The 27,826-nt window shown below is 44.4% G+C and overlaps 2 protein-coding genes across 4 annotated transcripts in view; one reads left to right on the top strand and one right to left on the bottom strand.

Annotated features, from left to right (window-relative positions):
- LOC118372988 (protein scribble homolog) overlaps positions 1–2,407 on the top strand; it is a 99,643-nt gene extending 97,236 nt beyond the window's left edge. The window contains 1 exon segment of the mRNA XM_035759149.2: positions 246–2,407. Within this exon segment, the coding sequence (XP_035615042.2) occupies positions 246–358 (113 nt within the window). The 3' untranslated portion in view covers positions 359–2,407.
- A 1,128-nt stretch (positions 2,408–3,535) lies between these two features.
- The window catches only part of kif9 (kinesin family member 9), a 44,048-nt gene continuing 19,757 nt past the window's right edge, over positions 3,536–27,826 (bottom strand). Inside the window, exons 1-22 of one of the 3 annotated variants that reach the window (XM_035759018.2) lie at positions 16,420–16,550; positions 15,732–15,879; positions 15,505–15,613; positions 15,021–15,186; positions 14,695–14,801; positions 14,277–14,507; positions 13,667–13,750; positions 13,414–13,506; positions 13,096–13,243; positions 12,656–12,720; positions 12,483–12,560; positions 12,071–12,139; positions 11,800–11,904; positions 11,420–11,475; positions 11,116–11,206; positions 10,775–10,911; positions 10,492–10,641; positions 10,205–10,413; positions 4,865–5,044; positions 4,358–4,473; positions 4,048–4,152; positions 3,536–3,716 (exon numbers count right to left, since the gene is read on the bottom strand). In XM_035759018.2, the coding sequence (XP_035614911.1) occupies positions 3,618–3,716; positions 4,048–4,152; positions 4,358–4,473; positions 4,865–5,044; positions 10,205–10,413; positions 10,492–10,641; positions 10,775–10,911; positions 11,116–11,206; positions 11,420–11,475; positions 11,800–11,904; positions 12,071–12,139; positions 12,483–12,560; positions 12,656–12,720; positions 13,096–13,243; positions 13,414–13,506; positions 13,667–13,750; positions 14,277–14,507; positions 14,695–14,801; positions 15,021–15,186; positions 15,505–15,606 (2,391 nt within the window). In that variant the 5' untranslated portion in view covers positions 15,607–15,613; positions 15,732–15,879; positions 16,420–16,550 and the 3' untranslated portion in view covers positions 3,536–3,617. Of the gene's footprint in view, positions 3,717–4,047; positions 4,153–4,357; positions 4,474–4,864; positions 5,045–10,204; positions 10,642–10,774; positions 10,912–11,115; positions 11,207–11,419; positions 11,476–11,799; positions 11,905–12,070; positions 12,140–12,482; positions 12,561–12,655; positions 12,721–13,095; positions 13,244–13,413; positions 13,507–13,666; positions 13,751–14,276; positions 14,508–14,694; positions 14,802–15,020; positions 15,187–15,504; positions 15,614–15,731; positions 15,880–16,419; positions 16,553–27,826 lie in introns of those variants that run through there. The other 2 variants (XM_035759007.2, XM_035759010.2) reach the window with 2 other exon arrangements.

Here is a 27,826-nt window from a genome sequence, read left to right as displayed (position 1 = left end):
TGTTCAGAACCAAGCCTCTCCTTTCCCCCACTCAGCCCCCTGCCTATTAGGAACTGTATCGCTGGTGTTGCCGGGCAGACTAGCCACGCTTTCTCTCCCTCTCCTCTCTCTCAAAGCAGAGCTTGCTCTTACTGGCCATAGCTCTGGCATTGGGGGAAACTGTTGTCTGTATGATTCACTGAAAGGTGAACCTAGATTTAGTCTCCAGTGTGTTATGTTGATATTGGTGTCTCTGTGCCCGCCAGTGCCCGCTGAGGTCCCCACTGCCACCTCAACGCTGGAGGAGATGGCCCTCTACAGAAACAAGCGCAAGCTGAGGCAGGGCCGCCGCAGCCTGGAGACCGCCGTGCCCACATAACACCTCACACACCTACCGTAGGAGACTCGGGAGTGACACACACACCACACACACACACACACACACACACACACACACACACACACACACACACACACACAGGTGGCGCTGAATCACTATACACTACACACACTCACAAGTTTGGGAGATGCGTCCCATGTAACCACTGCAGAGACTATGATGCTGATAATCAACAAACACATACCATGTCATGTCCTGCGTGCCAGTCTTGCCTTGACAGTCTGAGGATGAGTTGGCATCAACACAAGGCCCAATGTTCCCGATTACCAGGGAGGAGGAGGGCCTGTGAGGCTAGCATTTCGTTTCAACGTTTTCCTTTTAATTTGGGTTATTTTTCTTCAGTTTGCGTTTTAGAAGCTGAATTATATTAACAGGCGACTTATGTTTTTATTTTTGCGCCTCTGATTTTTTTGCCGTTTTAAAAGAAAAATGTGTTCTGGAAGAGCAATGGAGAAAAAAAATGAAATGTGTAGCTGTAATACTAACTTTTCAGATGCTATTTTGGAGGTTTTCAGTGAATAGATTGTGAAATGTCAGGGTTTTTAGTGGGCTTTGGGGAGGGGGAGTGTATATATTGTAGGAGGTGGGAACATACTGCTACCTTCACTGCCACGTGTGCAATGCATTTTAAACACTACGTACATATCTCGATTGCACTGCTTAGAAAACATTTTCATCTTTTTAAATAATTTATTTTGCTTGCGTTTTATTACTCTAATCTGAAGCCTCCCCTCTAATACATTGTTGTTAATCCCTGTACAACCAAACAATGGCGCGGTGCATAGCATTTTATTTATCCTAATGACATCAAAGCATATGGTATCATATTCATAATGATCTTATGAGGCAACCGCCTTTTTTTAATCATCCTCAACCCGCTTCTTTTTTTGGGGGGGCCAATGAATACATTTGTTTTCACTTTGTAAACCAGGTTCTGACTGATGAAACGTCCCTAATGTAGCATGGTACATGTACGGGCTGTCACATACTCTTGTAGGGAAACTGATCTCAGTACAGTTTGTGATATCAGTGGACCAGTGTAAAGGAGCTGTCCTAGACCAGGTTTATGAGTCTGTCAGAATCCCATTCTCGAGAATGTAACGACACTGGAGAGACCAGCAGACATGCATATATTGACAGAAATCTGATGAGCCTCTAGTCCTAATTCAAAATGCCTGTCAATTTGTGAACATAAACTCAGTATCAGCTTCATCTCCATTGACATTATATACGGTACTTTCCCAGCCCTTTTTGGGAACATAATTTGTCAATGTGAATCTCACTCATATCTTTCATATCTGGATAGTATTCTAGATTTGGCAGGTGAAGGTAGCAGGTGTTTGCTTATTTTTGTATCTGTCTTTGGTTAATTTAAATCTGACGCCACTGAAAATCCTTTATCATTGTGTGAATAATGTACAAAATACTAAAAGGAAAGCAAAACTTAATGGTCGGAACTGAGCCAGTCTACGAAGCCACGACCAAGCAAGTGTCTGGACTGGGGAGCTCTCACTCTTGCTCTCTCGCCTTTGCTCTTTTTTTCTCTCGCTCTCTCTGCATGTATATTGGCTTTACTGTGAGAACCTGTAGAGGCAGAAAACGTTTTGCTAATCCCTCTCGATCTCATTCGACCATCATTCTCAATCTCTTTCCTCTGCTTTACCTGCTGCTGTCAGTGGATGTTATCTGATTGCAGCATTGTTGGAGAAGCGCGTTTTAATCATAGCTTTCTGTGTTGCTCTCCCTGACTGAAATTCAGTTAGGTTGATAACATTTGCAAATGGCTGATTTTCTTAGTAGGTTAAACTTTACAGACAATGGGTCCTCCATTTAAGGCAGAACTGTTTGGTTATCTCTTCTTGAATTCTCTTGGGGCTGTTGTTTTTCCAAATGGGTCGGAGAAGGGCAGAAGTGCTGGGGTCAAGGGTTAGAGCTCATCCAAGACTGTAACTAGTGAATTTGTACAACCAAAGAAGTCTATTTTGTCGTTCAGGAACAATAAAATTTACTTTTCATTTAACAAGCTGATTCATTGCATTGTGTCCTTGTATTCTAGAATCTAGATTCATCTATTTGTAATCTGTCCAAACTGATGAGGAATCTGACAACCTGCAGTGAACCTATTTCTCACGCAGTCAAGGAGCTCGTTTAAATCCATTGCGATTGACATTTAAAGGCAATGTTACCGGAGTTTGCATTCACGGTAAACGCTACATATGGTCGGGTCAATTGGAAATGACCTTTTCAGCCTGTGGTGCCTGGCTTTAACACATTTTTGGTATGTCGATTTAATATTAGCGTTTTCCAAAAGTTTACATACGTAAACTTGATAAATGCATGTTTTATTTTGTTTTCATACTACAGTCAATTATTTTTTTATCACTTAAATTGACGGACATGCATCAATAATTGCAAATCTCACTACATTGAATCACGCAGAATTGAGAACGTCAACCTTTACGCAGTAACTTATGGCTTTATGTAAAGACAATTTCCTATTGGGCTGACATTGCAGCGTTTACCGTGAAGGAACTCTGCTAACATGGGAACATTTACCTTAAATTCAATGACGTTGAATCTCCGCCAATTCGTGACTGCATAGAGCCCTTACTTTGAAGAGATGGTCATTTGGGTATAAATAGTGTTTGGTAGTCTAAATTCAGTGTAGCCTACTTGTCTTTAACTGCCATTTCCTGAAAGTCCCTCTTCCCACACACCAACTTATTTTTCTCAGCGTCAGAAGCATCTTCATTCATCAAATTTGGTGTGGTTATCCTTATATTCTCCAGATACAAAGGGAATTGTCCACATGTCCTAACCCTAACCCCCCCCCCCCCAAAAAAAAAGCTTTCATGCACTCACTGCTCTGTCCTGGAGCATCTTAATAAAAAATCCCTTAATTTCCAGGTGTTAAACCTGGGTTATGATGCTGCAGGTTGCTAGTTTGATTACCCAAGTTTTCTAACAACTGTTTTCAAGTTGAATAAACTATCAGCAGGAGAGCCTAAACAGGAGAAGGCTGGCAGGTCCTCTAATGGCACAGGGTGTAATGAGGGTAGCCATGCAGCAATACCTTGGTTTGAATCCTGGTGTGTAGTTTTAAAATTACTGCCATAGAAGTAATCAATCACTTGTAGATCAAATTAAAAAACAATGTTAGGTCGCCAGTGTGTCTTTATTCAGGACAAATCCAAGGCAATAATTATTGGTGAAATGGATCGAATCAAGCAGTTCTCCTTCAGATGACAGAGAGAATGGCAGGCAGTTTGGTTCTCCCAGAGCCCCTTGGTGTAGTCTTCTGGACTGGTGTCTGAGACATGGCCTTGCTGTAGTTCCTCTGCACAGATAGGAGAGACCAGAAGGCAAACAGAACACATACATTTACTCTCTGGATGCTTCCCAAATAGTACCATAGTTCCTTTATAGTGCACCGCTTTTGACCACGGCCTGTAGGGCTCAGAGCAAAAGGAGTGCAGGCAATAAGGGTGCCATTTGGGATGAAGTCTCTGTTTGTGGGTGGGGTAATTAACAGGCTTCTAGTGTGTGAGTGACAACTGCCATAGTAGTATTGTATAGCCATACTGCTGTTTTGGTCTGTGTGTGAACAAGTGACACTGTTACTCATTCATTACCCACAATGAGGGTGTGTTTGTTTGCGCGAGACTGACCCTCTGTACAGTCCTGTTCTGAGCATTGTAGAAGGAGATGGCACTGGGACTGTCTGCTAGCAGCTCATAGCGCAGACGCTCAAAGTGCTCCTGCTCATCCTCCTCCTGTGGACAAAACACCATAAGATATTAAGATTGACATTGGAACCATGCAATATAAATGACTTCTCTCCTGTTAAAACCACAGTTGTAACCATGAAAAATGAATGACTTGTCTCCTGTTAAAACCACAGTTATGTCCCAAATGGCACCCTATTCCCTATATAGTGCAATACTTTTGACCAGACCCCTATGGGCTGGTCAGACTCACCAGTGCCAATGCCTTGTACGCAGGCACCAGTCCAGGCCTGATGGGTCCTCCAGATCTCAGCAAGGCTTGCACCTCCTCAGGAAGCAGGAAGGACTCATTATACCAGCTCTCAAACTCTGACACACACAAGGGACAGGCTGTCAATGTGGGACCATCACCCTGTGGCTTTCTGAGAGGTACAGCCAGTCCCAAATCACTGCCTACCTCTTCCCTTTGGCCCCTTTTTTCCCCCTGCAGATCCGTAAGGTGGAAGCAATATATGGTGGAAACTCCACCACTGCACTGCTTAAACCTATCCAGCCCCTACAGATATGCAAACATCTAGGGGCCACGGGGGAGGGGTAGGGAGCATATTGGGACTGGCTGGTAGAGTCCTCCTGGTTCATGCTAACTTTCTCGGTCTATTCAGAATCAGTCATGGAACAACTGTCTTCTCCCATGATACGTCATGACAGTTGGTGTGAAGAACGGAAGTAGTGGGTGTGATGCCAGAGTTTGAATGCTCACCGGTCAGTAGGCGTGTCCTGCACTGGTCCACTAGGTGCTGGCAGTAGCTGACCTCTGCCTTGGTGCCGCGCAGCTCCTCGTACTGCTGTCGGTACTGAGTCTTCAACTCCCTCAGACGCAGGGTCAGAGACAGCTCTGCCTCATCCAGCACTGGGACCCCCTCCGCACTTACAAACTGACCTACGGGAAGACACACAAGATACTAATATAGCTACAGCAATCAAATGAATGGACCTTTTGTCTGATTGGCATGCATTTCCACTTTAATGTGAATGTAAAATACCCTACATTTTCTTGCCCTCTGTTTTAATTATAGGCTCATGTTGTACCGGCTTACTTTTCACCCTGTTTGTATTTGAGTATTTCCAAAAGTACATGCCTGTACTTTCCAAGTGTATTTCCAAATACATTCAAGCACTTGTGTTTAAAAAACATTTTTATACACACACACACACACACACACACACACACACACACACACGTGTGTATAAATATAAACACGGCAAAAAAAGAAACATCCTCTCACTGTCAACTGCGTTTATTTTCAGCAAACTTAACATGTGTAAATATTTGTATGAACATAAGATTCAACAACTGAGACAAACTGAACAACTTCCACAAATTGAATCATATGTCCCTGACCAAAGGAGGGTCAAAATCAAAAGTAACAGTCAGTATCTGGTGTGGCCACCAGCTGCAGTGCACCAGATTTGCCAGTTCTTGCTGTGAGATGTTACCCCACTCTTCCACCAAGGCACCTGCAAGTTCCCGGATATTTCTGGGGGGGGAATGGCCCTAGCCCTCACCCTCCGATCCAACAGGTCCCAGACATGCTCAATGGGATTGAGATCCGGGCTCATCGCTGGCCATGGCAGAACACTGACAGTCCTGTCTTGCAGGAGATCACGCACAGAACAAGCAGTATGGCTGGTGGCATTGTCATGCTGGAGGGTCATATAAGGATGAGCCTGCAGGAAGGGTACCACATGAGGGAGGAGGATGTCTTCCCTGTAGCGCACAGTGTTTAGAAATTGCTCCCAAGGATGAACCAGACTTGTGGAGGTCCACAATTTTTTTCTGAGGTCTTGGCTGATTTCTTTTGATTTTCCAATGATGTCAAGCAAAGAGGCACTGAGTTTGCAGGTAGGTCTTGAAATACATCCACAGGTACACCTCTAATTGACTCAAATAATGTCATTTAGCCTATCAGAAGCTTCTAAAGCCTGACATAATTTTCTGGAATTTTCCAAGCTGTTTAAAGGCACAGTCAACTTAGTGTATGTAAACTTCTGACCCACTGGAATTGTGATACAATGAGTTATAAGTGAAACAATCTGTAAACAATTGTTGGAAAAATGACTTGTGTCATGCACAAAGTAGATGTCCTAAACTTTGTGGACTGGTTGAACAATGAGTTTTAATGACTCCAACCTAAGTGTACGTAAACTTCCGACTTCAACTGTATAGTACCAGTCAAAAAACATCATCTCTGCAGCACTCCATCAATCAGGCCTTTATGGTAGAGTGGCCAGACACCACTCCTCAGTAAAAGGCACATGACTGCCCACTTGGAGGTTACCTAAAGGACTCTCAGACCATGAGAAACAAGATTCTCTCGTCTGTTGAAACCAAGATTGAACTCTTTGGCCTTAATGCTAAGCGTCACGTCTGGAGGAAACCTGGCACCATCCCTACGGTGAAGCATGGTGGTGACAGCATCATGCTGTGGGGATGTTTTCCAGCGGCAGGGACTGGGAGACGAATCAGGATCGAGGGAAAGATAAACGGAGCAAAGTGCCAGAGATCCTTGATGAAAACCTGCTCCAGAGCGCTCAGGACCTCAGACTGGGGCGAAGGTTCAGCTTCCAACAGGACAATGACCCTAAGCACACAGCCAAGGCAACGCAGGAGTGGCTTCAGGACAAGTCTCTGAATGTCCTTGTGTGGCCCAACCAGAGCCTGGACTTGAACCTTATCAAACAGCTCTGGAGAGACCTGAAAATAACTGTGCAGCAACACTCCCCATCCAACCTGACAGAGCTTGAGAGGATCTGCAGACAAGAATGAGAGAAACTCCCCAAATATAGGTGTGCCAAGCTTGTAGCGTCATACCCAAGAAGACTCGAGGCTGTAATCGCTGCCAAAGGTGCTTCAACAAAGTACTGAGTAAACGGTCTGAATACTTATGTACTGTTTTCTCATTATGGGGTAGGGTGTGTAGATTGACAAGGGGGGGGGGGACTATTTAATTCATTTTAGAATAATGCTGTAACGTAAAGAAAATGTGGCAAAAGTCAAGGTGTCTGAATATTTTCCGAAGGCACTGTGTACACACAGGCGTGTAGGTGACCCAGGCTTCACAGGTGGAAAGTAGTGTGCTAATGCAGACGGCTTGATACATGGCGACGTTGGTGTGGAGGAGGAGATCCCTGTTTTGGAAGTCCCTGCATCGGAGTTTCCCCGAAGGCAGCTGAGGCTAGCTTGATCCAGTTTTGAATTTCATAGTCGATGCTGCAGTCCTCCAAGAGGATGTTGCCCAGGTATTTGAATGGCGGGACTAGTGCCAGTGATGCGTGTTCCATGGTGAAGACATGGTGGGTAGAGGGCTGGATCTCCATTGGCCGACCACCTCTGTCTTGGTGGTGTTGAGACAGTCCCATCCTTCTTGACTCTGACAGCCGTTACAAGGACGGACTGGAGGTCTTCCGGAGTGTGGGCCACGAGCAAAGTCATCAGCTCAAGACCCTGCTCCATCGAAACCTTGGTGGTTGCTTGGAGCCTTCTGATGTTGAATGGGTTTCTATCCAGCCTGAAGTCCACCGCAACCCCACTGCTGTCTTCAAGCTCCTTGTGGACAAGCTGGGTGACACAGAGTAGGAAGATGTTAAAGAGTACAGGTGTCAGCGCCCACCCCTGCCTCACACCAATGCGTACTCCAAAGGGCACTGACTCCTACCCTCCTATGGCCACCCGAGTCATCATCCCATCATGGAACTGGCAAAGGATGTTGACAAATTTGAGTAGAATCCCCCATAATAGTTCCCTGCTTAGTGTCAAGTCTTGGAGTGGTCGACAAAGGCTATGAAAGGCCTTCTCCTGGAGTTGCTGTGCTCCTGTTCTTTCTGAAGCCCCATTGTGACTCTGCTAGCAGGTCTTCTGTGATGTTATTCACCAGCCTATGTTGCATCACCTTGGCCAGGACCTTTTCAGCAACAGCTATGTTTATTTTACCTTTATTTAACTAGGCAAGTCAGTTAAGAACAAATTCTTATTTTCAATGATGGCCGAGGAACAGTGGGTTAACTGCCTTGTTCAGGGGCAGAACGACAAGAAGGGATGTCCCCCGGCTGTTGCCAACAGATGGACTTGTCACCCTTGTTCTTATAGATGGTTACAATATTTGCATCCCGTCACTGTTGGGGGATGATCTCCCGGTCCCAAACCTCTGCGCCCAGAACATCTCACTATGACGAAGTCGATCAGGTGCCAGTGCTTGGAGTGTGGATGCATCCATTATGTTTTGTATTTGTTCTTCTGCTGGAACAAGGTGTTAGTGATGATGAGATCATGCTTGGCAGTCTCATGCCATTTTCATTTTCATTGACCTGGCCAACACCATGCCTACCCAGGTGGTAGAAGCAGTCCTTTGCCTCATTTTCAGATGGTAACGATGTGTATGCACTGAGAAGAGTGGCATAGTGAATCTTGCCTAGAGGGATACGGAGAGACATGAGTCTTTCACTTATGCCGACAGGTGTTTCGGTGAAGAGGCTGTTCTTACTTGCCAGTCCCACACCGTGCTGATGTTGTTCACCCAGAGGATAACTTTTCCAGAAGGTGTAGCCTTCTCCCTCCTCTTTCAGGGACCCTTCATCCAGGAACCTGGTCTCAGTCAGGGCAGCGATGTCAATGTTGTAGCACCTTAATTCTGCGGCAATCAAGAGCTGTTCTCCCATGGGGTCTATCGTTATTGTTGTCAGCGTCCAAAAGAGTTCTGATGTGCCATGTTGCCAGTTTCAGGGGAATTATTTTCTTGTGCATTTTTCGACCGCTGAGTGGAACTCCCGATAGGTGCAGTAGCCTATCCAGGAAGGAGTGAGTGGGCAATTTTTAGGCCACCTTTTCTAGGCCTCTTCCCAGCTGGGGTGAGCAGTGTGGCTCCTAAATAGGCTGCTCAGTCACACAGGGCTCTGCCGAGAGCAGCTGCCACTCAAGTCCCAACTGCTGGCGATCATAATAGCTCTGTCCCGCTGACATGAAGGGGTCTGATTAAAGGCTCTCTGTGCATTCACTCCTGCCACCAGGCTTTAGTAATTGAAGTATCCTAGATAGTATTTGAACCGACAGAACCAGTCAAAAGTTTGGACCCACCTACTCATTCAAGGGTTTTTCTTTATTTTTACTATTTTCTACATCGTAGAATAATAGTGAAGACATGAAAACTCCCGAGTTTCGCGGCAGTCTAAGGCACTGCATCTCAGTGCTAGAGGAGCCACTACAGACAGTTTGAATCCAGCCTGTATCACAACCGGCCATGATTGGGAGTCCCACAAGGCAGCGCACAATTGGCCCAGCGTCGTCTGGGTTTTTGTCGGTGTAGGCCATCACTGTAAATAAGAATCTGTTCTTAACCGACTTGCCGAGCAATTAAAAAAAAAAAAAAAATTAAAACTATGAAATGACACATATGGAATCATGTAGTAATCAAGAAAGTATTAAACAAATCAAAGTATATTTTATATTATTTAAGGTAGCCCACCTTTGCCTTGATTACAGCTTTGCACACTCTTTGCATTCTCTCAACCAGCTTCGTGAGGAATATTCTGAGCACTTGTTGGCTGCTTTTCCTTCACTCTGAGATGTATCTGTTATTTATTTGGGATGCAATCTGAGGTGCAGTTAACTCTAATGAACTTATCCTCTGCAGCAGAGGTAATTTTTGGTCTTCCTTTCCTGTGGCAGTCCTCATGAGAGCCAGTTTCATCATTGCGCTTGATGGTTTTTGCAACTGCACTAGAAGAAACTTTAAAAGTTCTTGACATTTTCCGGATTGACTGACCTTCATGGTGGACTGTCATTTCTCTTTTCTTATTTGAGCTGCCATCAATGCAAAGGGTGGACTTGGAAAAATCTCCAATATAAAATATATTTTAATTTTTCACACTTTTTTGGTTACCACATGATTCCATAAGTGTTATTTCATAGTTTCGATGTCTTCACTATTATTCTACAATGTGGAAAATAATACAAATTGGTACTGTAGGTCTGACACACAACGACTGGTACTGTAGGTCTGACACACAACCACACACACACACACACAGTTTTGAGCTCCCATACCCTGGCTCTGTCTCTTGTCTCTCCACTGGTGCAGGGCTGTGCTTGTGCTGTCAATCTCTCTCTTGGCCGCGTTCACGCACTCTGTCAGCTCCCGGAGGCGGGCGCGGCGCTCCAGCAGCACCACCTTGTTCTCCTTCAAGATGCGGTTGATCTCGCTGCCCCGCTCTGCCTTGAAGTCCTCAAATGCCTCTGCCTTAGGGGGAGGGGAGCTGGAGGGGAGAAACACTAGATCAGACATGTTGTCCCTGTGCATAGAATAACACAAAGGGACATAGGTGTGTGTATACTCAGTCCTAAGGGGTTCCTGTGGTCCTTGAGGCTCCTGGCTCTGGGGGTCATGCTCGCGACCCTCACGGTCTCTCTGGACCGGGTTCACAGATTCCACTTGCTTCCCTGGACCAGGACTCCTTCCTTCCACAGCCTCCTTTCTCCCCTGGCTGGACAGTCACAGTTGGGGGGGTTACATTAAAAGATGGTCTTGACATTGGCTTTCAATGAGAAGGGAAGGATTTGACAGTGATGTTACTCAGGCAGCATGAATGGACCGTACTCAGGAGTCAGCACACTGACCTTGCTAGCTCTTTGGTCTTAATGGCTTTGGTCCTGCCTGGAGACAGGAGCTGAATGTGCCTATCTGATGGAACTGCCAGCCCCACCCCAAACCCATGGCCCTCCACCACTCCCACCGTGCCTTGGGAGCCCTGTGACTATGACACAACAGCATTCGTTTAAAAACTGTACGAACAACTTTTGAGCCTTTTGGCTAAGTCAACGTTACGGAAAATGAGAACTGGTTTGCAATTGACCCTCCTGCTTAAACAATATAAACAAATTCACCACTGACATATGCAAGAGGTTTGAAGCAGCACCATCTTGGTGGCCACCGGTCCAAGCATCAGGCAGAGACTGACCTTGGCTGCAGTGGAGCCAGCTGTACTCTGGGCCTTCTCCACCAAGGTGTAGTTCTGACACAGCTGGGCCTTCACCTTCTGCTCCTGCTGCCTGTTCAACACATATGCCAAACTGACCTCAACACCAATAACATAAACTGATCCTATCCTTGGTTGCCTGGTGAGCGATACTCACGCAGCAGGTAGAACTTTTCCTGTAGGCAAAGACCTAGTATTAGCTTAAATCTCCCCAATCCTGACCTTAACCATGAGTGGGAAATGTCAAATTGTCCTTAGATCAGCATCTAGGGACTCAGTTACTCACTGCACGGCCTGCTTGAACTGGGCAAACACTTCCTGGATCTGCCTGATGCTCACAATCTGTGGAGAGAAGTCAGACATGGAGGAGATAAAACAGTATGAAAATCAGCCATGCTAGAAGAAGTTAGCTCCATTAGCGTCAGATTCTAAATATATTAATATGTAGAAATAATGGTTTATTTGAAGGATACAGTTTTAGTCATAACCAGAGGGATACCATTTTAGTTATTACACTGTGCCTTATAACCATATGTGGCTGCAATGTATTTTTCGTTATGTGTTGGACCCCAGTAAGACTAGCTGTCGCTAATGGGGATCCTAATAAATCATATCAAAAATCCATCTCTCTACTGGGAGAGAATGTTTGTATCAGGGTGTTCTCACATTGATCTCGTCCAGGCTGCCCTCCAGATACCTGCGCACCTGACTCTGGATCTCTGCAACCTGGGTCTCTGACAGCGTGTCGTAGGACATGCCCATGCGGTTCGCCTGCGCACCAGCACATAATCACATATCCCTGGTCTTATTCTCTAATATAACCATAGCCTGGGTCTAAGACCTGTTTGTGTTGTCTCACCAAACACATCTGGGACTCAGGCTAAACCAAGCAATACTTAAACATTGAACTCTTCTCTTCTTCCTTGAGGTTACTCACCAGTGTGTTGTGAATGCTGAGCTCCTGTTTCAGCAGCTGGATCTCCTTCTCCAGCTTCCTGACCTGGAGCTACACAAAACAACACACACATCCAATCAGATACCATTCAACCCTGGCTAATCACTGCACATGTCTTGCCCCCATAACAATACAGTTATCAATGCAATACCAGTACTTCAGTTTCTACAATGCTGTTCATCTGTAGGCAGTGTTATCGTCAATGTATAACCTTTACAAAAAACAATACTACAGGATTCCTTCCAGGTACAAATGACCTTCGAAACAGGTTTTTTCGAAAGGAATATAATCAATGGACAAACAACAATCAATATGATATAGAGTTATAGTAATTAATCCACTTTCATAATCCAAATGTGTTCTGGTGTGTGAAGTTGAGGTATAATAATCTCACCACAGGGTCGGTGTGTTCATTGACAACAGGGTCCATCTGCACACACTTCATCCTGCTGGCGAAGCGCAGTGTGGACAGCTACGGTAGAGACAGAGCAGGTCACACATCACAGGTCTCTGAACACTAAACTAGGACTACAGGAAGAAGCAGTTCTCACACATCTCCATACTTACTGTCTCTTCTATCTGAGAAGCCTCTCCATAGATGTTGGCCACCAGCACTGTGTTGCAGTTCCCACCTATAGAGAGGAGAGCGGATTATATTGATTTTATGACTACCACTCCCAGACAGCCCTAGAAATTGCTCTTGCTAAGAAGCTGTCTGTTTCTTTTTGACCATTTTGATTGAAAACAAATCACAGTAAGGTACTTAATTGTTACCCAGAAATGATATGATATTAAGATACAAACAGCTACACTGGGCCTTTAAATCACTTGGACTACAAATGGATAACTTGACCATTGCTCTCATCTCTGTACTGATTTGGCTTTGGTGGATGTAGTACCAATGTCCTCAGGCAACACTCAAAAACTATTGAACCCTTTGACAGAGACAGCATTTCCTTCTGGTACTGATCTCCTAACCCCCCCCAGTCTCTGTGGGTTTGGCTCACCTAATGAGTCCTTAAGGGCGTGGGTGAGTTTGGTCTGTCTGAAGGGGACGTGGTCCCTGCGTCGGTCTGCCAGGGCCAGGATGGCCTGCTCCAGGAACGACAGGGACTTGTTGATGTACATGGCCTCCTTCAGCACCTGGCCCTCAGACTGGTCACAGAGAGGAGAACACAGTTGGACATGGGGGTTAGCGCTAAGAACTGGCAGGAACTGGGGTCTTTAGTCATGAAAACTTGAAATCCGCTCATTGCAATAAATACATAAACTGACAAAATAACACTAGGAGAAAAAGTCAGGTATGATGTCACTTTGAAACTCACTCCGGTTTTGCCCAGCCTTTCTGACCCGGCTAAGTCCACTAGATTCAGTTTGGAAGTGACATACTTTGCATCGGACAGAGTGCGGGAGCGAGACTGTAAAACACAAATTGATAACATGAATTGACACATTACAGAACTATAGAATGGCTGCCACACTGTACACACTGCAATATACAAGACAACATTATACAATACATTCAGAAGGCTGGAGAAAATGCAGTGAAGCAGTGAGTTGTGTCTAAGCCATCCTTACCTCAATGTGGACAGTGAGAATGCAGTGAGATCTGGAGGAGTTCTTGTTCAGGGCATGAGCTCCGATGATGCGATTCATCTCTCCCTGAATGTAGAGCAAAGAAGACCCGTCGTCACACAAATATCCATCACCTGTCCAGATGTACAACACTTCATACAGGTATATATATATATATATATATATTTTTTTTTAACCCAGTTTTCTCCCCAATTTTGTTGTATCCAATTGGTAGTTACAGTCTTGTCTCATCGCTACAACTCCCGTACGGACTTGGGAGAGGCGAAGGTCGAGAGCTGTGCGACGTCCGAAACACAACCCAACCAAGCCGCACTGATTCTTGACACAATGCCCACTTAACCCAGAAGCCAACCTCACCAATGTGTCAGAGGAAACATTGTGCACCTGGCGACCGTGTCAGCGTACACTGTGCCTGGCCCGCCACATGAGTCGCTAGTGCGCTATGGGACAAGGACATCCCTGCCCCATGGGTCTCCCGGTCATGGCCGGCTGCGATAACCCAGAATCTCTAGTGGCACAGCTAGCACTGCGATGCAGTGCCTGAGACCACTGTGCCACTCGGGAGGCTTACATACAGGTATTTAGCACTCACCTCAAAGAGCAGGTTAAGGGCCTCCTCCTCGCTGTGAACGGGGTGCAGGGACAGCCCCCTGACTGATACCCCTCCCCCTGCCTCCTCCACCACCGCCATGCCCCCTGGCCCTACCCCTGGGCAACCCCGTACAGACGCCAGCAGATCCACAAGAGTCTCATTGTAGATCTCCAGGAAGGACAAGTGGACACTGAAGGCATGGTCCGAACGCTGCTCCACCTCATGGAACACCTGATCAGAGAGACCAGGGTGAGAAGAACAGAAAATGTGTGGGGACTGAAAAGCCATTCACTTTGTCCATTAGACTTGGGCAGGGAAAACAACTGGTAGCCAATGTAATCCAGGGTTGAATGACTTCAAGTGCGCCACATGGCGTAAATTGTCAGTAAGTATCGGTTGACAAGTTGTCCTGGTCTACCTCCTGTAGGGCCCGAGGAATGATCCCTCTCTGTTTGTAATTCTCTGTGGCTCCAGTCATGGTGTACGTCTTTCCTGCCCCCGTCTGCCCAAAACACATCACAGTGCCTAAGAGTAAAACAAGCAAGATTTGGGGGGGGGGTATCACCTCAGTTTTTCTAGCTGCATGGCAGAACTAACTACCTAGCCTGTGTACCCACCTGACTGTTTCTGCATTCAACATTTGCTACATTCTTGCATTGCCATTGGCTTTGAGCAGAATCAGACTGGTATAACAATCAAATTATGACCATGGTAGTGTAAAACATGGGGACAGAGTTAGCCTACCGTTGTACCCCTCCAGGGCTCCCAGCACCACCCCTCGCCCAACGCGGCCATATACCTCCTCCTGGGACACATCATGCAGCACCCCGTCCAGCCGGAACGACCAGGAGCTCAGCTGGTTGTTCACCACTCCCTTCCTGGAGTCCTTCCTCTGGTGGACACTCACTGTCTGAGAGATCATCACACAGATAGCCATGTTGAAGCAATTATAAGAATCTGCTCATCAACTCCTTCAACAAACTAACCTGTTTAGGATTAATAATGTGGTTTGAGATCAATATGATGTGTCTCATTTATGCATATTACGGCTGTGTTATTTTAAATGAATGACAAAATCTATAATTTCAACAACCTATAACCTTGCCACATTGTTTAGTAATATTCGTTAAGTTACTCACCACTCTCAAATTCAGAGTTAAAAATGTCACGTTTACATAGTGCAAATGAGATTGGAGGGGAAACTGCAACATTACACTGTAAAACATACCTGTCCGTCTGGTAGGTATTCAATGAGCTCTTGAGCAAAATTAGCAGTCGGTCGGCTTCGAACTAACACCCTCACTTCATTGCCGGGGTGAGCAATCATCATGGCACTTCTAGAACGACAACAGGTCCGAAGCAAAAGTCATGGTCATGTTGTGGGCCACCTAGCTAAGTTAGCTATCTACTGTTAGATACCAACTTAAGAACTTAGGCAAAAACACATCTACTTACCCGTATTTGTTGATAATTTGTAAACATCAAACGTGTTTTTCTAGCTAGTAAATAAATCAGCTGTTTAGTGGCTTGTGTAGACGAAATCAAAATGTTCCCATATGTTGACATCGATTGTCATGGAAACAGTGGGCGTGTATGTGGGATCCTGCATGGGAGACACAGAAATGGAATGAGTAGAAAAGTCCGGGCCTGGACGTTAAAATATTAAACGCATCAATTCAAGTTTTACAAATCTAGATTTCATTCCAAGGATGTTTTTTCTTGAATTCCAATTCAGACAGTCGAAATTCCAATTCCATTCCATAAAGTATGGTTTTTCCAATTAAATTCTAATTCCATTCCAAGGTTGGTTCTTTTTCAATTCCAATTCAATTCCAAGTAAATTCTCCACTTCATCCTTACATTCCAGAATTTAATTGGAATTTCAAATTAATTTGGAATTGACCCCAACCCTGGAATCCTGTCTATCTCTGCCATTGCATGTGCAGTGGCAATAAAGCGCATGTGAAACATTTGGAATTACCTGGGTTTCTGCATAAATTGTACATCAAATTTGATCTGATCTTCATCTAAGTCACAACAAAAGACAAACTCAATGTGCTTAAATCTGGCAGTGTGATTTAATTAGGACATGTTTTTCTACAATGTGTGTTTATAAGGAGGTGAATATTTAATCATTACTCACTTTACTAAACTCTTGTTAGTCCGCGATATGATGTAGCTGCACAAAGTAAACCGCGTAGTGGGTTAATTTCTGCAACAACCAAGAGTGTTGGTGCGCAAGGCTACATTTCTCCACTGTTTAAGTCCCGTGGCTACCACGTTTTAAGAGTTACTCGAACCCGTGTGCAGATACTGTGTGAGAGTGAAGTCTTGGATCTTGCTCATCGTATTATCTGCGGTGCAGCTTGTGCAACGTCATTTCGTTGACTATACCTTTAAATAATATTGTTGAAGAAAGGTTTCTGATGAAATCTTGCTGCCATATTTGAGGTTTACTGTGCTATTTTGCACGACGGAAATGTTTCCCATCATATATAATATCCCTACATCTTTATTTACTGGCGTTGAAAAGTATTATTGTAAACGCAATAAAACTATATTGAATATATACGGTGGGGTCTGGAATTGACTATGTCAAAATATGGTTCTAGAACTACGATGTTATGGGGCTATTTTGCTTCCACAGCATCATGAACTTTACCCTGTACTTGGACATTTTAGCTCAAAACTGCCAGGAGGCTGAAACTTAAAGACAATAACCCCAAACACACGTCAAAATCCACAAAGAAATTATGAATTGCCCACAAAATCAATATTTTGCAATGGCCATATCAGTCTCCGGATTTAAAACCCAGTGAAAACCTGTGGTTTGAATTGAAGAGGGCAGTTCATAAGTGCAGACGAAGGATATCAAGGATATGTAAGGATTCTGTATGGACGAAAGGTGTAAGATCCCTCCCAATGTGTTCTTCAACTCATACACATTTAAGAAAAGGGCTCAGTGCCGTTATCCTCGCAAGGTGAGGTATTGAAAACAGGTGTCAATCATTTTGACCACTACCTTTGAGAAAAAAAGATTTACTTGTTAAACAAAATCTCTTTCTCTGATTTAATTCGATTAGTATTCCAAATGTTTGAACGTACAATATAGCTCACTATTTGAATTATTAATTTTATACAGTTATATTTGCTCATCTTTATCATGGGTGTCAATCATTTCGTACCCCACTGTACCTGCCCTTACAGGTTTGTGTTTTAAACAGTGTGGCCTCTGTGGCTTGACTGATATGTTGAGGTTTCCTAACTGGGAAATGGCAAGTAGGCTGGGATTTCATGTTTGATGCTGTGCTACATGTACAGCGGGAAGAAAAAGTATATGTGAACCTTTTAAAATTACTGGGATTTCTGCATAAATTGGTCATAAAATTCATAAAAATTGGTCATTAAAAAAAAGTCACAACAATAGACAAACACATTCTGCTTAAACTAATAACACACAAACCATTATAATTTGTCATGTCTTTACTGAACACGTGTAAACATTCACAGTGCAGGTTGGAAAAAGTATGTGAACCCTTGGATTTAATAACAGGTTGACTTTCCTTTGGCAGCAATAACCTCAACCATATGTTTTCTGTAGTTGCGGATCAGACCTGCACAACGGTCAGGAGGAATTTTGGACCATTCCTCTTTACAAAACTGTTTCAGTTCATCAATATTCTTGGGATGTCTGGTGTGAACCGGTCTCTTGAGGTCATGCCACAGTGTCTCATCACCCAAACCATGATACTATCTCCACCATAGTTTACAGTTGTGATGAGGTTTTGATGTTGGTGTGCTGTGCCTTTTTTTCACCACAAACTTAAGTTTAATCTGTCCACAGAATATTTTGGCAGTAGCGCTGCGGAACATCCAGGTGCTCTTTTCAGACATGCAGCAATGTTTTTTTTGGAGAGCAGTGGCTTCCTCCGTGGTGTCCTCCCATGAAAGCCGTTCTTGTTTAGTGTTTTACGTATTGTAGACTCATCAACAGAGATGTTAGCATCTCCCAGAGATTTCTGTAATTATTTATCTGACACTCTAGGATTCTTCTTAAGGGTTAGTGTCAGTCTCTCCCCTGGACTATATAGCTGTGTTGATTGTGAATGTGTGGTGGTTTTGCTCCTTTCCCCCGCCTGTTGTCACTGGGTGCCCTCTTCAACAGGGCAGCCTCGGCTACACAGCCGAGCCGCCGCCAGCCGTGTCTGAACTGACACATGGAGTAGAGGATGGGGTTCAATGTGAAAGTTAATCACCCAGAACACCATGGTGAGCGAGACAAAGAGGTGATCTTGGAAGGCTAGGCTAGGATGACGAAGGTGATGATGAAGATGAGGGCTCCACGTGATGATGAATATAAAATGTGCAGTAAAATCATTTATTACATTTCAAAAGAAGATTGAACTGGCCAACTGCAAACTTAAGACCAATGAAGATAATAAAATCCTGGGTTTTAGGCTTACTTCATTTTGATGTCTGTTTCAACCATCCCCTTTAACAAGGTGGAGAGCATGAGGATGAAGAGCGTGCGGAAGAGCTTGATGACCAGGGGGAAAACCATGGGTTACTCTTTAATGATCTGGGAACAGAGGAAGGTGGAACTATAGAGGCTATACTGAACATATGCCTCTGGGGAAGCTCTTGAGACAAAAAGGGTCCCCTAAATAGACAGAAATAATATTTGACAGAAATTGGACAGAAAGGGGCACACCTCCCAATGCCCATGAGCCAAAGTTTCAATATTGCAAAAATGTTTGTTAGCATAAAACAAAGAATTATGGTTTAACCATACAGCCAATACTCAAACAATTAACTTGAGTAGTGTATCCTTAACTATACCTTATCTATAGTTCTGTTTAAAGCTGGTATGTTCTTATAGATTTCTAAATGGTTTATAATTTATAACATAAAAATGTCCTTTTGACAAATATGACCTAACACATAATGCAAATGAATAAAAACGTGTCCTTTGTCCGCATTTATAAAGCCCTTTCAATTTTGTTTTGTTTCTGGTGTCACTAGAAACATTTAGTAAAAGACTGTCCTGATATAACCTTTGGCGTCTTGGGTTTCTCTTTGCTCAGTTGAATCGTTTTCCATTACCTGTGGAGCTGTAGCTTTTTAATGTTTAAGTCCTCTGTAATAAGGCTTCCATTTTTATATTTACAGATAATGTAAAGCCCTGAACAAACAAGGCCGTTAAACATACAGTGTTCACACTGGGGTTCCATGCCTCTGGAATCAATAGGACACACACTTGTTCCACACACACAATCTACATGGCACTAAAACTGTAATTGAGTCCATCAATGGTATGTCCCATGACACTTTAGGCAGAAGGCAAATTGCATTGTTGATGATGATGATGATGATGATGATGATGATGATGATGATGATGATGATGATGATGATGATGATACTGTTCCCATTTAAAAGCACAATAAAGACAAAAAAAAGTATATATAAAAAAAGAAAAGATGTGGTTTGATCATCACCTGACATGAATGAACATTAGTGAACAATGATTACAGCATGTTTTTTTTATCAGTGTACATAAATCAAAACACCAAACCAATTTGACCATTTTTGTTGTTGTTGTTGTTATTTATGCCACATAAGTACATCATTTAGTCAACAAAAATCAATCTGGCAATGCAGCAAAGTTTTTTTGAGTGGTGTCAAACAACAGCCTAGCCATCCTACCTCCAGTATTTTGCTCTAGCTGAGCATGAGTCTAGAGATGAAAAACAGAGGCCAATCTGGTCTGGCCAAACCAGACTACAGATATGCACCTCTTTTTGTGGGACTGGAATAAAAGCAACAAGTGGATGATGTGAATTTCCTCACTAATCATGCATACAGTTTAAAGATTTTCGACCTAGTGAAACGTGTCAAGACAATTCATTTTCATTGTTATGGAATAGGTTATGAAGTGTAGGTAGTAGGAACACAATTAGACACTACCATTTCCACACTCCATCCCCAGGTGGCAGCAGCAACTGGGTCAGATGCTCTGCCAGGAAGCCTTGTTAAGGGTTGGTTGTGCACAAGGGTGGAGTCAATCAGCGTGGCAGCTAACCTTAGCTCGGAAAGCTCTCGCCAGAAGGTTGCAACCCCCGAGCTGACAAGGTACTAATCTGTCGTTCTGCCCCTGAACAGGCAGTTAACCCACTGTTCCTAGGCCGTCATTGAAAATAAGAATTTGTTCATAACTGACTTGCCTGGTTAAATAAAGGTAAAATTAAAATTGTACAACACGATTCAACCAGAGCATACCGGACCTATTTTTTTCTCTCCATATCCCCAGATTCCTATCACAAGCTCTGAACCTTCTCACCTTCCGACCTTTGCAGCTTACGTCCCCTGAATGCTAGCTGTCTAGAGCACAACGGACTGTTGGCTTACGAGGCCCATGGAATACATTCCGAAGCCACGAGCTAGCAGTCAGCTATCCTTTGCTAGCGGTCATCAGCTTCCTTTATCCCGGACAACTCTCGCCAGTCTGTACAGCGTGACTCAAACCAGAGCTAGTCGGACGTATTCTTCTCGATATCTCCGGATTCCTACCGCAAGCTCTGAACCTATTTAAAAAATAAATTAAACATGTTAAACATTTTTCTTATGATATTTTTGATACCTTTTTCCCACCTGGAATTATAGCAGCTAACGACTCCTGAACGTACAGCCGCTAATCTGCGGCCTGCTAGCTATCTTAAGCACATTGGACTGCTGACTTAAGAGGCACTTCGGACATATTTCTTCGGCCACTATACATATTTTGCCAATTGGCCTGGTTTACCACACGGAGCACTGCTGATCCGTCCACTGATGTAACTGCACGAGGGGGGCACAACAGACTTCCTCCGTCGCATCATCCCTCTAAGGCCTTTCTGTTAGCCTGCTAGCCCCGTGCCGCTAGCTGCTTGAAGCCACGCACTGGACTTGTATGATCACCCGGCTACACATGCCTTTCCCTAATGTCACCATGCCGTGTCGATTGCTGTTCTGGTTTGTAAGTATTGTTTTATTTCACTGTAGAGCCTCCAGCACTGCTCAACACGCCTCGGCTAACAATTTAGTTCCACCCCCCACACACGCAGTGACATCACCTGGTTTAAATGCTATTTCTAGAGACAATATCTCTTTCATTATCACTATATGCACAGGTTTACCCCCACTGTATTCACATCCTACTATACCTTTGCCTGTACATTATGCCTTGAATATATTCTACCGTGCCCAGATATCTGCTCCTTTTACTCTCTGTTCTGAACGTACTAGGTGTCCAGTTCTGTTAGCCTTTAGCCGTACCCTTATCCTACTCCTCCTCTGTTCCTCTGGTGATGTAGAGGTTAATCCAGGCCCTGCAGTGTCTACCTCCACTCCCATCCCCCAGGCTCTCTCATTTGTTGACTTCTGCAACCGTAAAAGCCTTGGTTTCATGCATGTTAACATTAGAAGCCTCTTCCCTAAGTTTGTTTTATTCACTGCCCTGGCACACTTCACCAATCCGGATGTCTTAGCCGTGTCTGAATCCTGGCTTAGGAAGACCACCAAAAACCTGGAAATTTCCATTCCCAACTATAACATTTTCCGACAAGATAGAACTGCCAAAGGGGGCGGTGTTGCAATTTACTGCAAAGATAACATGCAGAGTTCTGTCTTTACTATCCAGGTCTGTACCCAAACAATTTGAGCTTCTACTTCTGAAAATGAACCTTTCCAAAAACAAGTCTCTCACTGTTGCCGCTTGCTATAGACCACCCTCTGACCCCAGTTATGCCCTCGACACCATATGTGATTTGATGCCCCCCATCCAACTTCTGAGCTTGTGCTGCTAGGTGACCTAAACTGGGACATGCTTAACACCCCGGCCATCCTACAATCTAAGCTTGATGCCCTCAATCTCACACAATTTATCAATGAACCTACCAGATATAACCCCAAATCCGTAAACACGGTCACCCTCATAGATATCATCCTAACTAACTCACCCTCCAAATACACCTCTGCTGTTTTCAACCAAGATCTCAGCGATTACTGCCTCATTGCCTGCATCCGTAATGGGTCTGCGAGCAAACGACCACCCCTCATCCCTGTCAAACGCTCCCTAAAACACTTCTGCGAGCAGGCCTTTCTAATCGACCTGGCCGGGGTATCCTGGAACGACATTGACCTCATCCTGACCGTTGAGGATGCCTGGTTATTCTTTAAAAGCGCCTTCCTCACCATCTTAAATAGGCATGCCCCATTCAAAAAATGTAGAACCAGGAATAGATATAGCCCTTGGTTCACTCCAGACCTCTCTGCCCTTGACCAGCACAAAAACATCCTGTGGCGTTCTGCATTAATATCGAATAGCCCCCGTGATATGCAACTTTTCAGGGGAGTTAGGAACCAATATACACAGGCAGTTAGGAAAGCTAAGGCTAGCTTTTTTAATTAAACAGAAATTTGCATCCTGCAGTACAAACTCAAAAAAGTTCTGGGACACTGTAAAGTCCATGGAGAATAAGAGCACCTTATCCCAGCTACCCACTGCTCTGAGGCTAGGAAAACACTGTTACAACGAGCTGGTCATGGGTGCACCTCAGCCACGCTCAAGGTCCTTAACGATATCATAAGAGACATTACTGTGCAGCTGTATTCATCGACCTGGCCAAGGCTTTTGACTCTGTCAATAACCACATTCTTATTGGCAGACTCAACAGCCTTGGTTTCTCAAATGATTGCCTTGCCTGGTTCACCAACTACTTCTCTGATAGAGTTCAGTGTGTCAAATCGGAGGGCCTGTTGTCCAGACCTCTGGCAGGCTCTATGGGGGTGCCACAGGGTTCAATTCTCGGGCCGACTCTCTTCTCTGTATACATCAATGATGTCGCTCTTGCTGCTGGTGATTCTCTGATCCACCTCTAGGCAGATGACACCATTCTGTATACTTCTGGCCCTTCTTTGGACGCTGTTAACTAACCTCCAGACGAGCTTCAATGCCATACAACTCTCCTTCCGTGGCCTCCAACTGCTCTTAAACGCAAATAAAACTAAATGCATGCTATTCAACCGATCATTGCCCACACCTGCTCGCCCATCCAGCATCACTACTCTGGACGGCTCTGACTTAGAATACGTGGATAACTACAAATACCTAGGTGTCTGGCTAGACTGTAAACTCTCCTTCCACACTCACATTAAGCATCTCCAATCCAAAATTAAATCTAGAATCGGCTTCCTATTTCGCAACAAAGCTTCCTTCACTCATGCTGCCAAACATCCCCTCGTAAAACTGACCATCCTACCTATCCTTGACTTCGGCGATGTCATCTATAAAATAGTCTCCAACACTCTACTCAGCAAACTGGATGTAGTCTATCACAGTGCCATCCGTTTTGTCACCAAAGCCCCATACACTACCCACCACTGCGACCTGCACGCTCTCGTTGGCTGGCCCTCGCTTCATACTCGTCACCAAACTCACTGGCTACAGGTTATCTACAAGTCTCTGCTAGGTAAATCTCTGCCTTATCTCAGCTCGCTGGTCACCATAGCAGCACCCACTCGTAGCACATGCTCCAGCAGGTATATCTCACTGGTCACCCCCAAAGCCAACTCCTCCTTTGGTTGCCTTTCCTTCCAGTTCTCTGCTGCCACTGATTGGAAAGAACTGCAAAAATCACTGAAGCTGGAGATTCCCATCTCCCTCACTAGCTTTAAGAACCAGCTGTCAGATCAGCTCACAGATCACTGCACCTGTTCATAGCCCATCTGTATACAGCCCATCTATCTACCTACCTCATTCCCATACTGTATTTATTTATTTTGCTCCTTTTGCACCACAGTATCTCTACTTGCACATCCATCTTTTGCACATCTACCATTCCAGTGTTTAATTGCCATATTGTAATTACTTCGCCACCATGGCCTATTTATTGCCTTAACTCCCTTATTTGACCTTATTTGCACTCACTCTCTTATAGACTTTTTGTTGTTTTATCTACTGTATTATTGACTGTATGTTTTGTTAATTCCATGTGTAACTCTGTGTTGTTGTATGTGTCGAACTGCTATGCTTTATCTTGGCCAGGTCGCAGTTGCAAATGAGAACTTGTTCTCAACTAACTTACCTGGTTAAATAAAGCTTTAATAAAAATAAAACTTTTTTTTTTTTAACAATACCCCATCATGACGAAGCAAAGAGAGGTTTTTAGACATTTTTGCAAATGTATAAAAACATTTTTATGGAAATATCACAGTTACATAAGTATTTGGACTCTTTACTCAGCACTTTGTTGAATCACCTTTGGCAGCGATTACAGCATCGAGTCTTCTTGGGTATGACGCTACAAGCTTGACCCACCTGTATTTGGCGAGTTTCTCCAATTGTTCTCTTATCAAGCTCTGTCAGGTTGTATAGGGAGTGTCTTTGCACATTTTCAGATCTCTCCAGAGATGTTCGATCGGGTTCAAGTCCGGGCTCTGGCTGGGCCACTCAAGGACATTCAGAAACTTATCCCGAAGCCACTCCTGCGTTGTCTTGGCTGTGTGCTTAGAGTCATTGTCCTGTTGGAAGGTGAACCTTCAGTATGAGGTCGTGAGCGCTCTGGAGCAGGTTTTCATCAAGGATCTCTCTGTACTTTGCTCCATTCATCTTTCATTCGCTCCTGACTAGGTCTCCCAGTCCCTGCCACTGAAAAACATCCCCACAGCATGGTGCTGCTACCACCATGCTTCACCGTAGGGATGGTGCCAGGTTTCTTCCAGAAGTTACGCTTGGCATTCAGGCCAAAGAGTTCAATCTTGGTTTCATCAGACCAGAGAATCTTGTTTCTCATGGTCTGATAGTCCTTTGGGTGACTTTTGACAAACTCCAAGTGGGCTGTCATGTGCCTTTCACTGAGGAGTGGCTTCCATCTTGCAAATCTACCAATAAGGCCTGATTGATGGAGTGCTGCAGAAATGGTTGTCCTTCTCGAATGTTCTCCCATCTCCACAGAGGACCTCTGGAGCACTGTCAGAGTGACCACCAGATTCTTGGTCACCTCCCTGACCAAGGCCCATCTCCCCAGATTGCCCAGGCAGCCATATCTAGGAAGAGTCTTGGTGGTTCCAAGCATCTGCCATTTAAGAATGGTGTAGGCCAGTGGTTCTCAAACTTTTTATAGTCCCGTACCCCTTCAAACATTCAACCTCCAGCTGCGTACCCCCTCTAGCACCAGAGTCAGCACACTCTCAAATGTTGTTTTTTGCTGTCATTGTAAGCCTGCCACACACTATACAATACATTTATTATACATAAGAATGAGTGTGAGTTTTTGTCACAACCCTGCTCATGGGAAGTGACAAAGAGCTCTTATAGGACGAGGGCACAAATAATAATATAATAATAATCTATAATTTAGCCATCTTACATATGAAACTTTATTTGTTCATCAAAAATGGTGAATAACTCACCATGTGTTAATGAGGCAGGTGTGCTTGACAGGATGCACATTACTCTGCAATGTTGGGTTGTACTGGAGAGTCTCAGTCTTAAATAATTTACCACACGCAGTCTGTGCCTGTATTTAGTTGTCATGCTAGTGAGGGCCGAGAATCCACTCTCACATAAGTACGTGGATGCAAAGGGCATCAGTGTCTTAACAGTGTGATTTGCCAAGGCAAGAAACTCTGAGCTCAGCCCTATCCAGAAATCTGGCAGAGGCTTCTGATTAAATTAAATTTTCAGAACCGCTTGTTGCAATTTCAATGAGGATCTCTTGTTCAGATATCAGTAAGTGGACTGGAAGCAGGGCATGAAAGGGATAAAAAATCCATTTGTTTGTCTTGTCCATTTCTGGAAAGTACCTGTGTAATTGCGCACCCAGCTCACTCAGGTGTTTCGCTATATCACATTTGACATTGTCCGTAAGCTTGAGTTCATTTGCACACAAAACATCATACAATGATGGAAAGACCTGTGTGTCGTCCTTGTTAATGCAGACAGAGAATCATTGCCTCAATTTTGTCCAGCACATTGAATATAGTTGCAGAGAGGCCCTGTAATCCTAGATTCAGATCATTCAGGTGAGAAAAAACATCAACCAGATAGGCCAGTCATGTGAGAAACTCGTCATCATACAAGCGGTCAGACAAGTGAAAATTACGGTCAGTAAAGTCTCTCAATTTTATATATTTTTGTACATTTTTGTTTTTAAAAGTGTTAATACTTTGCCCCTTGATAACCAGTACCCTTTTTTAAAAATACCCTTTTCTCCCCAATTCTGTGGTATCCAATTGTCAGTTACAGTTTTGTCCCATCGCTGTAACTCCCGTACAGACTGGGAAGCGAAGATTGAGAGCCAAGCGTCCTCCGAAACAACCCAACCAAGCCGCCCTGCTTCTTGACACAATGCACGCTTAACCCGGAAGCCAGCCGCACCAATGTGTCGGAGGAAACACCGTACACCCGACAACCGTGTCAGCGTGCACTGCTCCCGAACCGCCACAGGAGTCGCTAGTGTGCGATGGGACAAAGACATCCCTGCTGGCCAAACCCTCCTAACCAGGACGACGCTGGGCCAATTGTGCGCCGCCCCATGGGTCTCAGAGCCTGGACTCAAACTCAGAATCTCTAGTGTCACAGCTAGCACTGCGATGCAGTGTTGTAAAAGCGTTACATGGTCGCTGCCCATATTATTGCATCACTGTACTGTCCAAAACGTCTTTCAAGCTGTCAGGCATTCCCTTGGCAGTAAGAGCATCTTGGTAGATTCTGCAGTGTACCCAAGTGGTGTCGGAAGCAACTGCTTGCTCGCACGTTACCACTCCAACATGTCTCCCTGTCATGGCTTTTGCGCCATCAGTACAGATACCAACACAACTTGGCTACCAAAGTCCATTTGATGTCACAATGCTGTCCAGTACTGAAACAAATATCCTCTCATGTTGTCCTGGTTTCCAGAAGAGGATATCTTCCTTAATTGACCACCCATAAAAGTAATGGACATATACCAGTAGCTGTGTCAGGCCTGCCACGTCTGTTGACTCATCCAGCTGTAACACATTCACTGGCTTGTATGCGACTCAGTAATTGTTTCAAAACATCTCCTGCCATGTCACTAATGCGTCATGAAACAGTGTTGTTTGATGAAGGTATTGCCTGTATATTTGTTTTGGCCTTTCCCCCCAGCATTGTCCCAGCCATATCTGCAGCAGCAGGAAGAATAAATTCCTCCACAATAGTATGGGGCTTGCCTGTCCTAGCCACTCGGTAGCTCACCATATAAGACTCTTATAGACCCTTCTTATTGATGGTATCTGTTGCCTGTTGCTTTTATACATGTCTGACTACTCAAAACTTGTCTTAATTCTCGCTCAAAAAACTACTGTGGCTTATTTTTCAAATTGTCATGTTTCTTTTCTAAATGTCTGCGCAAGAGTGAAGGTTTTCCGCGAGAAACGGTTATGTGATTGGATGTTAATTATTTGACTAGGCTACCTGTGTTTGACATTGTGTTGTTATTTCGCCGAACACTATATGGTTTCATTTGAACCTCACACAAATGCATAAATGT

Source organism: Oncorhynchus keta, chromosome 4 (genome assembly GCF_023373465.1).
Source record: "Oncorhynchus keta strain PuntledgeMale-10-30-2019 chromosome 4, Oket_V2, whole genome shotgun sequence".
Lineage (NCBI taxonomy): Eukaryota > Metazoa > Chordata > Actinopteri > Salmoniformes > Salmonidae > Oncorhynchus > Oncorhynchus keta.
This window is presented reverse-complemented; position numbering and strand designations above follow the sequence as displayed.